We start from the raw sequence: 14,928 nt of genomic DNA, 5'->3' as shown, positions 1-14,928 counted from the left end.
TGCTGAGAGAAGGGGGTGGGTCTTGACATCAATCAGGTAAGATCAGGCAAGCTTAGTAATTCCTCCAGGAATTAACTCCAGAAGCAAAAATGCAGACCGACCCACAGGGGCGAAGGCAAAGACGCGAACATCCAAGCCCAAAAGCCCAAACCCGCGCAGCACATAACCTGTACCTGCGGGCGCAGAACTGAGCTCTGACTCTAGTGGACAAACAGGCGCATTCCCACAGACACACACAAACGAGCAACCGTTCAGCCCGTCCGAGGCCCAGATGCACACAGATACTAGGGCTACATGTGCCCCTCCCCCAAAGGGACCCTCCGTCTCTGCCCCATCTTCCCCAGACCCCATCTTTCGCCCTACGATTCCTTTCCCATCTTCTGGTTGCTCTGGCGGATGCGGGCTGAGGCGGAGGTGATCCAGAAGGAAGGGGTCACCAAGCATTCTCGCCCCGCCTTCAGGGAGGCTTACCTGGGTCCCACCCCGAGCTAAGCCGGAGCAACTGCTCAGGTCTGATGAGCACTGCAAAGCGCTGCAGAGCGCTGCAGAACACTGCAGGGGCCCGGCTGCGCCAGGCTGGGCGGGTCAATGCCGGGCCGGTCAATGCCGGACCACGCAGACCTGCCCCGCAGCCGGGACCAGGTAGGCCGCAGCTCCCTCGCCGCCACCCCATGAGGCCCATGACGCGCAGGCCTCCCTGCGCTGGCGGGAGCGGCGGCTGGACCAAGACACAGGCGGGAGTCTGGGCGAGCCGCAGCTTTATTGGTTCAGGGCCTGCCCCTGGTCCCGCGGGCCGGCTCAGCACCCGTCGTGGGGGCGGTGCAGCTGTCCCATCACGTCGGCCAGCATGCGGTTGCACAGTGCGGCGTACGGGTTGAGCAGCACCAGCTGGCGCCGCGCGAAGGGGCTGCCCAGCCGCGCCGCCCGCTCGAAGTCCTTGCGGGCATCGTCGTCCCGGCCCTGCAGCCGCGCCAGGAGCCCGCGCTGCACGAAGCCCTGGCGGGCGGCGCGGCCCCGGCCGCCGCTCAGCGCCAGGGCGAGCTCCAGGTCTTCCAGGGCTCCTGTGGGAGGAACGAGCACAGAATCCGGGCTCAGAATTGGGGCCCTGGGCTCGACCATTCACAGCCCGCCCGCCCTTTATCCTACAAGTAGGTATTGTTATTCCCATTACGCAGACGAAGACTGGAAGAGTTGGTAAGATATACCCTAGCTGCATAGCCCATTAGTGACAGAGCTGGGACTGAAGTCCAGGTCTCCCCTTGTCCCACATCAGAACGTGAAGGTTGCTGGGAGAATTTTGAGTGGTCACCATGTTCATGAATCTGGCCCGTTGCTGGCGTGTAGCTTGCAGTTTATTCCACGCGTATGTATGTTATTAACCATCCACCTTATACCAGGTGACTAACTGAATCCCGGAGTCCTAGACAGTTATTAACTGACAACTGTTTCTTACAGATAGAGTCCATTTCTCTTTCTTTTCCTTCTGAAGGCTTTTCCATTGTGATTTAAAACAGCTCTCACTTGTTTTCTCCACTGCCTGCCTGCCTTAATTCTTAATTTCCATAATCTTCATTATTTTGTATCAGATATTCTTTGTAGGAGGTCTTGGAGCCAGAGCTGGCCTGCCTCATTTTTAATTTTTATTTCCCTCATAAAATACTGGAGTTAGGCTTCTGAACTCAACTGCAGGCAGCCGACTTGTATCTACTATAGCAGGGGTCCCCAAACCCTGGGCCTGTTATGCTCTGGGCTGCCCAGCAGGAGGTGAGCGGAGAGTAAGCTAGTGAAGCTTCATCTGTATTTTCAGCTGCTCCCCAGCGCTAGCATTACCACCTCAGCTCCAACTCAGATGGTCAGGCATTAGATTTCTCATAGGAGAACGGTTCCCTGGTGCCAAAAAGGTTGGGGACTGCTGTCCTATAAGATCCACTGAGCTGCGTTTCTTCTGGGCTCTGTTTCATTTCACGCATGTTCTCTTGTCTAAAGAGCCTGTCAGGGTGCTTGGGAGCTTTATTGTCATCCTGGAGCAAGACAGATCTTCCTTTTTCTGTCTTTTACTTCCCAGAACCTAGGAAGGGCTCTGCTCCCTGCTGCATCTGCACCTGGACCTTTGAGAAGCTCTCTGATGACAGCATGTCTCGGTCGCCCTCAGAGGAATTAAAAGCCTCCTCCAGGCGAATCGCTTCTAATCCCCTCTTGGGTTTTGGTCTATAGGTTGTTCCTAGTGACCTTTACAGCCCTGGCCTGGCATTCCTGGTCCTGGGAGCACCTCTACCACCATGAGTCTTAACAGTCTAGTAGTTCCATACTAGGCTTTTGTGATTTGTATCACTTATTGGCCTGCTCTTTAGTTTCTAGCATGGCTAACTTTGTCGCATTGTCTCTACTCCAGCTAGAGTAACCAGAATGCAGCAGATTTGATCCACTCACTCCCAGTTAAAACCCTTTATTGCTTCCTGTTTACCTCTAGGTTCTTCTTCATCCTTCCACCACTCCCTGTTCCTGCCAGCCTGGAGATTGGAAGTTCCCTTTGCATGCCTTCTGGACCTCTAAAAGCTGTGCCTTCTCCACTTCCTCCCCTCCATTCAGCTTACTGCTACTCGTCCTTCAAAACTCACCCTTCAGGAACAAATCCCTCTCAACTTCTTATGGTGGTATAATTACGTGTCTGTCCTACCCCTAGACTGTGAGCTTGAGAAGCGGTATCATGTGGGGACTAAGAGCATACACTCTGGAGCCCTACTACCTGGTTCAAATCCCAGCTCTGCCACTTCTTAGCTGTATGAGAGTAGCAAACTACTTAACCTCCACACTTCAGTTTTTTCATCTGTAAAGGAAGATAACAACAGTGCATACCTTTCAGGGTCTTTGTGAGGATTAAATGAATTACTACATTTTACCTGTAAAGTGCTTAGTGCTTGGTGCATAGTAGTTGCCATAAAGTAGTATATCTTTTATCTTTGTGTCCTCAAGCACCTGGCCCTCTGCTACAATAGTTGACTCATTAAAAGTTTGTTAAATAAATAATTGGAACACATCTATTCTGACTTCTGACTTTCACAATAGCCCCAAGACTTTAGCAGGTAAGAATGCAGATTCCAGAGGTGTTTAATGACTCCCCACCCCCATTCCCTGGCCCCACAGCCACTTCGTCTCTTGTCTGTGCACTTCAGGGCTGCTTCTGCAGTGGTTCCAGGGTATCTCCCCTCACCTGTCACATCTCCCTGAAGACGTCGGGCCTGGGCTCGGTTGTTGTAGGCTGAGGCCCTCTCAGGCAGCAGGTTGATGGCTTGGCCAAACCTCTCCAAGGCTGTGCTGAGGTCACCAGCCTCTGCTGCTGTCACCCCCTGCAGCTCCAGGGCCTTGGACTGCTCTAGCTGTTCTCGAGGGAAAACGCCATCTGTGTCAGGGAGGTAGCCGAGAGGGGACAGGTATGTGGTTGGGAGCAAGAATCAAAGGCCATCTCAGGCTTTGGAAACCTGGCACCTGAGCCAGAGCTGACTGGGCTGAGATGTGGGTCACAGCAGTTGTCAGATGCAGTATTTGAGGCAGGAGGAGCTGAGGTCACCAAGGCTGAGAGCTAGCAATGCCTGAGTCCCAGAGGGACCTTGGTTGACTCCCCATTGTCAGGAGAATAAAGCTCAAACTCTTTAGCCTATAGCTAAAAGACTTGCTCAAGGTCACACAGCCCGTGAGTTGTACAGCTTGGATTTGAACCAGGACTTCCTGGCTCCTTAGCCCATGCTCATTTTGTTCTACTACATTCCCTCCAACAGAAGACCACATGATATTCCCAGGTCATGAAAATCACTTCTCATGTATCCCTCAGCTTTTCAGCCTGAAGTCTCAGTAAGGCTTAGGTCTTACTCCTTTAGAAACAAAGGGCACCAAAAACTTCTGGTGGGAACATCAGTCTCTGTTCTCCATTAGCACCCGATGGAAAAGCCAAGGAGTACACTCACTGTGAAAGGATCAGCTCAGTGCTTGGCATGTATGGTATGTAACACCGAATGCTTGCTTAGATTGGAACTATTCAGCTGAGCTGTGCTTTGCTCTGTTCCTGCCCTCCATTCTCTGTGGAGTGATAAACTCTGTTATGACAAAGATATAAAAGTTTAATATTACCCTCCTCCTGCAACAGTTAAGCTTGGAGTATGGGGAGATTTAAGTGATTAAGTTCAGAGGTGTGAAGGCTGAGGACTGAGAAAAACTCTGACTTTCTCCACTCGGTGTGACTTTGCCAACCTTCTGTCATTGCACTAAGGATCAGCCAACCCCTCTGATTCCAGTCTCAATCATCACCCAACGGTCATGGAACAAACAAGGGACCTTGTAAAACCACCTCCCTCTGTCACCCCAGGGAGATCTGCAGACCAGCAGTGTGGAGAGCTGTACTTCAAGGTCAAATACTTACTTTCATCTACTTGTTCCTTCTCAGCTTCCTCTTCCAGGTCCAACCCAACAACATCTCCAAAAGGGGTGTCAGGGTTGAAGATGGCTTGTAACACTGCCCGATCATTTAGAGTCCCCATGGTGCTCAACTCAGGATGAGAGAGGGAGAAAGAAGGGGGTGGAGGCTTAGCCTCACAGTCAGTTGATCTAGAGGGAGGTTCTGTTTGAGGACTGTCCCCCATGTGGAGTGTTTTGTTCTTTTGGCTGTAGTGTAAACTCAACCTCCCTTTGGCCTGGGGTTAGTGATCCTGGCTTGCAGAACATTTACAGGCATTTCTTAACTGCCTCTCCACCCCACCCCAGGCCTATGAGAAACAGTAAATAAATCCAATTTCAGCCTTAAGGTGGAGTGAAGAGAGGGTGCTTTTCAGGTTCTCCCTGAAATGCTTTTATTTTATTATATTCATAGATTGGAAGAAAATCACTAGAAGCCACTACTTTCAACACCTACGGATGAAGGAGGGGGGATACGAAGGTGATAAAGGAACTCTTCCTTTGCCTTCTTGACACCTTCCTCATACCCAGAATTAATTAGGTCCTGAACGAAGTTATTGATGTGTAAGGGAAGAAAATATGGTTAAGACAGCCAGGATGGAGTAGCCCCTGAAAGAAGGCAAGGAGGAATGATTCAATGATTCCACCTTAAAATAAAGGACTGTGGAAGGTACTTTCTAATTGGATTATAGGCCATACTTCACCTCCATTTCTCACCCCAGCCAGTCAAAAGAAAGCTCCACCATGTGCAGCAATGATCTTGACATGTTTATTAATTAAACTATCACTTAAAAATGCATATACAGTAAACATGTTCAAAAACGTCATTTTTTATAATTTTTAATAAAATTTTAATTAGTTTCAAGTATACAGTACATTGGTTAGACATCTATATAGTTCCTAAAATGATCCCTCCAATTGCTCCCTCCCTCCCCTGACCCTCCACCTAGCCAATGTATTAATGCTAATTGCATTCCCTATGTTGTGCTCCCCATCCCTGTGACCACCCATCAGCTACTAATTTGTACTTCTTTAATCCTTCACCCATTCTCCCAGCCCCCCAAGCCCCCCTCCCCTCTATCTGACACCAAATTGTCCACTATATTCATGAATCTTTTTTTGATTAGTTTGTTCTTTTGATTCCTTAAATTCCACATATAAGTGAAATCATATAGTGTTTATCTTTCTCGGTCTGACTTAAATACCTTCTAGGTCCATCAAAGCAATATCTTTTTCCATCCCCTTCCTTTTTATATGTAGGAGTCTTGTTCTCTTATTCTTTCAGCCACTCTACCTTTTGGTTGGCACACTTAATTCTTTTCCATTTAAGGTACTTATTGATAGGAATGTAGTTTTTACCATTCTTTATTCCTGTTTTTGATACATTTTTTTTTTCCTTAAAGAAGTCCCTTTAACATTTCCTGTAATACTGGTGTAGTGGTGATAAATTCCTTTAGCTTATTTTTGTCTGGGAAGCTCTTTATCTGTTCTTCAATTCTAAATGATAGCTTTGCTGGATAAATTATTCTTGTTTGTAGATCCTAGGTCTTCATCCTATCAAATATTTTTTGCCAAGCCCTTCTGTCCTGCATAGTTTCTTTTGAGAAATCAGCTGCCAGTCTTAGGAGTGTTCCTCTATAATAATTACTTATGTTTCCCTTGCTGCTTTTAATATTTTCTTTGTATTTAACCTTTGGCATTTTAATTATGATGTGTCTTGGTGTGGGCCTCTTTGGATCTCGGATTTTTGGAATACTCTGAGCTTCCTGGAGTTTTATGTCCATTTCCTTCACCAGGTTAGGGAAGTTTTCCATCATTATTTCTTCAAACAGCTGTTCAACATCTTGATTTTCTTCTGTTACACCAATCAGATGAATATGTGGAGCCTTAATAGTATCCCATATCCTCCTTAAATTATTTTTATAGTCTTGGCATCTTTTTTTTTTTTGCCATTCTGATTGAGTGTCCTGATTGACTTTCCTGTCCTCTAGATAGGGCATTTGATCCTCTTCTTTATTCACTTTGTTTATTCCATTTAATATACTTCTCATCTCAGATAATGTGTTCTCCATTTCAGACTAGTTCCCCCTTATAATCTCCATCTCTATTTCTATCTCTTTGTTGGAGTTCTCTACACTTCCCAAAAGTTCATTGAGCATCTTTATAACTGGTGTTTTGAACTCTGCATCTGTTAGATTACTTGACTCCATTTTATATGGATCTCTGCTCTGTTCTGTCATATGGTTTCTGCTTCTTTGTCTTCCCATTTGGGCTGCCTTTCCGTGTCTGTTTCTATGTACTAAGCAAAGCTCCTAAGTCTCCCAATCTTATTAGTGTGGATTTGTGAAGTAGGCATCCAGTGACACAGTCCTGAGAGGGGTTCAGCAGCAGGCCAAATTTATCCCAAGCCTCTACCCCTTTGGGGCCACCTGTTAAGATTCAGCAAGCAATCTACAGATGTTGTGCTTATAGTTGCCTCAAAAGACCACACCAGAAACTGAGGCCAGCTACCTCCTCCAGTGTGAGTCTCAGCAAGAAGCACCTGACTTGCTGAGTATATACATGGATGTGGCTTGGGTAGGGCACAAGTTGGAGTAGGCGGGATTTCAGGGAATCCTCTGGGCAGAGCCACCTCTGTTATCCAGTTTGATGATGTCCTAGGTATGGTGGCGCTGTGTTCATTGCACTGGGAGAGGGGAGGGCTCAACAGGGAACAATGGATGCCGCTGGCACTTCTCTACCAAGTAAGTCTTGCCTGGGCCCTTACTTGGGCAATGTCTCCCTGTAAGTCCCTGATGCACCCTGTGCACAGTTGATTGGGCACTGGTGCTCAGAGTGAGCAGGTCCATCACCAGGAAAAATCCCATTGCAGAGGTGGCTCCTTTAAGAGGCGTCTGCCCCTGGGGACCAGGCAGCCCTGCGTCTTCATCCTGTCCTACCTTCTGCCTACCTTCTGCCTACCTTCTGCCTACCTTCTGCCATTGCAGGGTGATTTCTCGTATTTCTCTGTAGTTGTATGGCTTATTCATCTAGATCCCAGGCGATTTTTCCTTGCTGCTGCTCGTTTCCATCACAACTTTGATTTGGTTGCCAGAGGAAGAAACAGAGCCTCTATCGTCCACACCATTTTTTTCCCTCTCCCTAAAAACTCCATTTTTTTTTTTGCAACTATGTACACATTTTTCTTTTTACATTTAATCTTTCATAGAGAGCTTTCAGTATTATTATTGTTTGAACTATTAAAGTATTTTCATTCATCTCTGTCACAGAGAGTTAACACTGATGGACTTTAGACACATAGTTTTCCTTTTTTTTCCCTCTCTTTTTTTCTAACCCAGGCGAGACAGAGTCCTGAAACCCGTCATTCTTCTCGCTCCTACCCCCAAAGGAGGACAGGGGCGCATCACCTGTCTCTCCTACTCCTGCTGGAACCGAGCGCGTCAGGGCTGGAGCTGCCCGGTTGCGGTGGCTTCTGGTTGTGAGAGACGGGGTCGCTCCTTCCATTCCCCCACCCGTGGGGGAAAAGGGACCAGAGCCCACCACTGCTACCATTCCTGCGCCAGTGGAAGGGACAGAGGGCTTCTTCCATTTGCCCGCCCATGGAGTTCTGGTCCCGGTGTCCGCGGTTCCTGCCATTCCCTCCTCTTAGGAAGGACATACCCAATTCTCATTGCTCCTTCCATTCCCCTGCCGTGGAATTACCCGGGCCCGGTGCCCCTGCTCTTTCTGTTCCCGCGTCCGTGGAAGGACGGGGGCCCAGTGTCCCCTGCTCCTTCCATTTCTGTGCCCATGGAGTTATTCGCCCGGTACCCGCTGCTGTTTTCTTTCCCGCGCCCGTGGAGAAACTCGGCGCAGGTCCTCCCACCCCTGGCTGCCACAAGTTCAGTGCTGGAGGCAACCCTTGGAGGCCCGAGCATCGAAGCAAGCCCTGTTTCCGGTTGTCTCTGCATCCGCACCTTCCGATGCCCCGGAGTCACTGTGGGCGCGTGGCTAGCCATCATAGCCCTCCCACTGGGTCCTCCTGCAGGCAGGCGGTCCGGAAGACCTAGACAACCTAAGTCTCAGCCTGAGCTCACGCTGAGAAGGCTGAGTGGCATTTTCTTCTCCGCGGCGCCGGGGCACATAGGTTCTGCTTTAGGTGCAACCTCAGCCCGAGCCCAGGAAGTCTGGGTGTGGGCGGGAGCCCTTGTGAATGTATTATGACCCGGGTCAAAATTCTGTACTCTCAGTGGAGGGTGGATTTCACCAGAGAACTTGTTAAAAACTCAGATTTCTGAGCCACACTCTGAAACTCTGAGGTGCTGACATTCGTTTGGGCTCCAATAAGAGCATTTTAAGTGTTTCTGGGGATTTGACTGGCCCATTGTTGCTCTGAAATTTGTGTTTTGACTCTTGAAGTAGCACCTTATGAAACAGGAGAGACCTCAAACTTGAGAGAAATAATGAAACAGTAGAATTTTTAAATTATTAAAATTATTTAAATGTCTCAAAAATTTAAATAGAATTACCATATGAACCAGCAATTTCACTGCCTAGTGTATATCCAAGACAACCTAAAACATCTGTCTACACCAGCAACTATACATAGATATTCATGGTACCTTTATTCCTAATTGCTAAACAGAGGAAACAACACGTATGTTCATTGATTATTAGATAAACAAAGTGTTATAGCCATGCAATGGGGGAGTGTTGAGCCATATAAAAGAATGAAGTAGTCATTTCTTTCTACAACATGGATGAATCATGAAAACATTGTGCTAAGTGACAGAAGCCAGTCACAGGTATTATACATTTCAAGATTCCATGTATAGGAAATGTACAAACTAGCAAATTCATAGAGCCAGAACTGAGATTATTGGTTGCCAGGGCTGGAGGTATTAGAGATAATAGGATTGATGGCTCACGGGTACCTGTCTTCTTTAGGGGTTGATGAAACGGTCCTGGAATAGGTAGTGATGTTGGTCGCAGAGCTTTATGAATATACTAAAAATCACAAAATGTACATTTAAATAGCTGACATTTATAGTATGTTAATTTCCCTCTCTAAATGAATAAAGTCCCTTGGATCTTAATTGGCCTTGTTTCAAAAAGTACCTCTCCTATTTTGACATATTCTATTTTGACTAGAAAGTTCTGCTTTCTTCCTGGTCATGAGCTTATCTCTTAGGTGCTTTAGACTCCGCTAAGACTTGCCTGGCCAGGAGCCCACAGTTCCCTGTGTGTAACTTTCATGACATAGTCTCAGCATTGCTTCATATATTTGTTCGTTGCAAATACCAGAGGCTTATCAGGCTGGCTCTGATAAGAGAGGAGGCATCTGAGAAATGTAAAGGGAAGGACTTACAAAAATGACCGACTCAGCTGATTATAGATTAACTACATCTTATAGATCTCTGAATGGCCTTCTGGAAACTTTTGTCACACCTACAAGAAAAACGATCAGTAAATAGATAGGACTGGTGGTCTGGGAATTCCTTCCTCCTTGCAGCTCCCACCTGAAACTCCCTCTCCCCATCCTGAGTCAGGAGGTGCATGTAGAACCTCAGACAAAAGAATCACATGCCCCTTGCATGGACACCACAGAAGTATATAAGCTATAAGAACTTTATCCAAGGGGAGCTTGTGCTTTGGTGCTGTTAAGCCCCACGCATTCCGCTGGCAATAAAATCTCCTTACTCTAACAAAGTTGTCTGAGCATCCAATTCCCTCCGTCGGGTGTTGCTTCCTGCAACAGATTTCTGGTGCATTGGCTGGGAAGCGTAGAGGAATGGCATCCACATTTGGCAGACTTCGGGTACCCCACTGAGAAAACCCCAACTCTCCCTGCAGACACTCTGGCTGAGTGTGCACCAAGGATTACCCCATGTGGACGCCTCACAGGACGGAAGGGGAAACCCCATCTGCCAGTCCCTGCAAGAATCAGACAACAGAGGAATGAGAAAACTAGGACGTGTCAGGGCCACAGTAAGGAAAAACACGGCAAAGGATAGCTAGCTCAGGTAGCTACCCATAAGGCAGAAGGCGAGACTGATCATCTCTTGAGGTCACCCGAGTACTCTACATTTGTTAGGGGAAACTGTGACCTCACAGGTACACAGAGCAGAGACCAGAATGTGTTTGGTTAACATTGGGCAAAAGGAAAGCCTGATCCCCCTCCAGAGAGTAATCGAGAGTCTTCCACAGGTTAAGAGGAGCAATTGCTTACTCTCCACAGGACAGGTTAAGGCATGGTGGGAGATCATATGAGAGTGAGTGCTGAGTGACTGAGACGTAGCCTTGCCATGAAGCGAGAATTGAGCCCCTATTCGTGGTTCTGTGATGAATCTCATATGGCTAGAGTGGTGTCACTGGATCTCCGTGATCCAGTGATCCAGGTCGGGGGTTTATAATGGCCCACCAGTTGCTAAGAGGAGTCTGGGAGAACCCCGTGATGGAAAAGGACAGATACAGGTGAAGTGAATGATGTCCCCTCCAAAGTTTCCCCGACCTTATCCCCCAACCTTCCACGTGGCATGATTATTGTCTGTCGTGGGAGGCATGGGGGGTACACAGAGAAAGCCTACTCCCCTGGCCATGATGGTCAAAAACTTCAAGAAAGGGTTATTCAGGAGGTTATGGAGTTAAACTCACCCCACAGAAACTCTGCACCCTTTGTGAGATAAACTGGCCCTTTTTTGGTATTGGATGTCTGGTAGAGGGAGCTCCTAGTCTTCAGTTAGAAGACACAGGTCAGAGTCTTCCCAGTGGGGGAAGACATCAGGGTCTCCTGGGGAGTGGGGCAAGGAAGACAAAGGTCATGGCCTTCCACAAATGGGGGAGAATGGGAGGCCCTACTCTAGGAATCTACACAACAGAAGGCCTTTGAAAAAAAAAATCAAATGGGCACTAACACCTTGGAGAGAACTCACAGACCCATGCCGCCACCCGCTGTCCCCCTTCCGCCTTTCCAGGCGGCACCAGCACCATGCCACAAGGCACAAGCGCAATCCTCTCGAGGTAGGTAACATACTTTCAGATTCAGACACAGCTAGGACTGTGGTCTAGTGGTTAGGATTCGGCACTAGTGGTTAGAACCGTGGCCCAGGTTCGATTCCCAGTTAGGGAAGATTATTCTTTCCTCCTTCCTCACCAGTAGCAGGAGCACTTCCCAACTTGTACCATGTAGAGAAGGAAAGCAGGAAACGCAGCCACAGGCCCAGCTATCCATGAAATACAGCGGCAGTGAGGACCCATGTGGGACCTTCCTCTTTCCAAACTAACAATAGGAGAACTAATGATAGGAAAGGGATCAAAGAGTTTGGACTGTAAACGGTTCACTAAACTACAATACTACCCTCCAGATAGGACCCTGACCCTCCTTGCACATCAAGAAACTGGAAAATAGGAGGAAGTCCCCTACTTACAAGCTTCTATGGTCCTTTACCAAGACCTAGACTTATTAGATGGTCCAATGACAAGAGCACCTTCTGGTAAAAGCACCTTCCTGGAAATCTCAAAATTATCAGGAGTTTCCTCCACCCCCTTCACCCTTCACCCATGGACTCTGAGGAGATCAGAGTTCTCTGGGGACACCATCTATTTCATTACTCCCTGAGGAAACTAGATAAGCACCCCCAGGGAAGTTACAAATACTGATGATGGGGAAATATGAATATGTGCATAACCACTGATCTGTATCTGTCGATGTTATATGTAATATGGTGGTTGAGTTAAGAATTCTAATTATAATGGAAAGAAAAACATATGCTTTTGGTAGCAGAAGGTATAAAGTATGGAGATTTATTTTGAAGGAAATTAAAGGAAAGGTGTTTGTCTTAAAGTTACTTATTTCTGATAAGTAAGAAAAGGCAAACTGAAGGAATGAGGAAAGTACTAGAAGGTTTGTGAAGAAAAATCCTGAGAAGAAATTTTATGTGATTAAGCTAAACAAGATTGGAAATTTAAATGCCAAAAGTAAGCTAATGCAAAATTAAAATTGTGTTTTAATGTTTCTTAAACTATTGGTCTGCTACTAATGTTATGAAAAAATTTTCTGAGTAGAAAACAAGAATTCTATACTTCATAAAAATAATTTCTGTGTTTTATGTTGCCTCAACCAGTTTTCTGAGGCTTTTAGAGAATATACTAACATTAGCCCAAAGTCTGAGGGCCAGACATTCCTAGTTATATATTTTACAACTTGGTCTGTGCCCAATATTCAATGGAAGCTCCAAAAGTTAGGGCCTAGACCCCAACCCCCGAGGCTGTCTTGGTGTCAGAGGTCTTTAAGGTGTCCAATAACTGGGACTGGGCAGAGAAGGAAACAGAGTACAAAAAGGGTACAAATTTTAGCTGCCATAATACAGGGACCATCTCGAAGTGACCCTAGGCAATAAAAACCTTACAGGCTGGACCTTGATCCTGATTGGCCATGAGTGGCATTGTCGGGACTGAGGCATAATCAACGCACAAACTGCAGAAGGAAGGGCACTGGAAGGGCGAGTGTCCATCCAGCCCTGGGAAGCCAGAGAGGGGTAGACCTCATAAGCTCTCGCTCCACATGGCAAACCTCTCATGAAGGGGCTGCTCTCTCTTCCAACAATGGAGGCCCAAGTGCTTGCAAGCTCTAGTCTTAGAAAAATCCACTACAATCACAACAGTGGAACCTCAGGTCACCCTTGACGTGGCAAGAAGGAAAAACTGAATTTTTACTAGATACTAGAGCTACCTACTCTGTCCTGACCCATCCCATGGGCCTCTCTCCAATGCAAACTGTGCAGTGATAGGAATAAATAGTCAGCCTAACGTGATTTACTTTTCCCATTGTGAGACTGGGACTAAGAATGAAGTTCTCTGCCATACATCAGGACCAAGGTCCAATGTGGAGAGGATCTCATCTAGAAAACTGGGACACAGCCAAAAATGAGGGCAGCCCCCTTGCCCACCACACAGAGCACATTTGTAGGGAACCTAAAGCTAAACCATTCATAGACAACCTGCCTCTATGTCAGGGTTTCCTATTAGCAGAGCAACTATCTCCCTGCAATCTGTTTAAAATCAACCCTCAAGGCAAACAGAAAGGGCCTAGGTTTTGTTAAGTTCCCAACTGCTGTCAAATTACAAAGAATCAACAGCTAGGTACATTTAACTCAAATTAAACTAGTTTCTTATGAGTCCTCACAGGTTCCTCCAGAAAATAAACCAGAAAGTGCAACCTATTCCTGTGAACCCATAGAAGATCTTAAGCTCTTGTTCCGGAAACTCGATAAGTCCACATGTTCCAGGGAATCAGGGAACTTTTGTGTACCTTGAATTAACGAACTGCCATGAAAAAGTAACTTCATTGTCAATTACCTCTACTATTAATTTTGACTTGTCTTTTCTATCTTTTTGCTAAGTTTATATCTTCTAGGTTGCAAGGCTTTCTACCACTTCTATATGCTCGAACGACCTCATGTTGTTTGCCTCTGGGGCCCTTAGAATAGGCTTCCCAAGATTTTTATTCCCAGTAGGCAGGGACTACAGCCCTGTCTCAGTTTTGAAGAAATTAAAGAAGACAGACCTTCCTACCTCAACACCCCCTTAAGATTAAGGGAATAAAAATCTCTGAGGGAGAATAATGTAGGGAGGAGATAGGAAAATTGAGGTGTTGATTGGGTCGCATTCGGAGAATGCAGTGTGCTGATCAGCCCTGCAGCCAGGGCAGGAGGACACCTATAGAACAAAGAAGGTTAGCTTAAGGAATAGCTTACTCCCTGAATATCACTTCCTGCTATGTATATGGGGGGACTCTGATGGGGAATAGGTAGCTGTGGGAAGCTACAGAACTAGTTCTCACCAAGATAATGCCAAATATAACGGCCCCATGCACCTCTGAATATAGTCAATAGGTTTTAAAACATACTATTTATTATAAGACAATACTGTCTGTCTAAAGGTAGAGGAAATCTCATGGAGTTGGTCAGAAACTTAATTTGCCTTGGCCAACGGTATTATATGCCACCTCCAAACAAAGTGTGTAAGAAATCTAACCAAGGGGAGCTCGTGCTTCGGTAATGTTAAGCCTCATGCACTCTGCCGGCAATAAATTCTCCTTCCTCTGACACTGAGTCAGCTACTTTCAGGGTCCTTGCCATGCTTGCTAGTCCTGGTGAAAGCCAAGTAAATATCTTTTGGGTTCAACCTGGGAATTTCACATGTCTGCTATTTGTGCTAGAAACACTCTGCGGGGTCCATCCATTTTCAGGAAATACACTGGGCTTGGGTATTATTGTTAATATTAACATTATCCAGTGAACTCAGCATTGAAACAAAAAATCCTAAAAAGATCAAGTCCTCTATGAAATATAAAATATAAATGTGTGCCAACTGAACAGTGGATAAATTGAACTGGCTGAAACTCTTGGAAACCTTGATTCCTGGCCAGTAACACACAGATCTTTCTGTCCATCCAGGCATCAGAAATTTGTATCTGACCTGTAGAGATGGTCAGCATGGCTC

The 14,928-nt window shown here is 46.5% G+C and overlaps 1 protein-coding gene across 1 annotated transcript; it reads right to left on the bottom strand.

The window, feature by feature from the left end:
* Nucleotides 1-741: 741 nt before the first annotated feature.
* On the bottom strand, nt 742-4,640 carry TTC36 (tetratricopeptide repeat domain 36). The gene is made up of 3 exons (XM_039866584.1): nt 4,415-4,640; nt 3,212-3,400; nt 742-1,061 (listed from the first exon to the last, which is right to left on the bottom strand). The coding sequence occupies exons 1-3, from the start codon at nt 4,632-4,634 to the stop codon at nt 799-801; spliced, it is 672 nt and encodes a 223-aa protein (XP_039722518.1). The 5' UTR covers nt 4,635-4,640; the 3' UTR covers nt 742-798.
* Between the last annotated feature and the right edge of the window lie 10,288 nt (nt 4,641-14,928).

This window comes from Pteropus medius, unplaced genomic scaffold (assembly GCF_902729225.1).
Source record: "Pteropus medius unplaced genomic scaffold, Ma_sr-lr_union100, whole genome shotgun sequence".
Classification (NCBI taxonomy): domain Eukaryota; kingdom Metazoa; phylum Chordata; class Mammalia; order Chiroptera; family Pteropodidae; genus Pteropus; species Pteropus medius.
This window is presented reverse-complemented; position numbering and strand designations above follow the sequence as displayed.

Coding starts and splice junctions, on each gene's coding strand:
- TTC36 (XM_039866584.1), bottom strand. CDS start 4,634: ATGGGGGACAGTCCTCAAACAGAACCTCCCTCTAGATCAACTGACTGT. Junction 3,401..4,414: donor GAAGGAACAAGTAGATGAAA/GTAAGTATTTGA, acceptor TCCCTGACACAG/ATGGCGTTTTCCCTCGAGAA. Junction 1,062..3,211: donor TCTTCAGGGAGATGTGACAG/GTGAGGGGAGAT, acceptor TTCCTCCCACAG/GAGCCCTGGAAGACCTGGAG.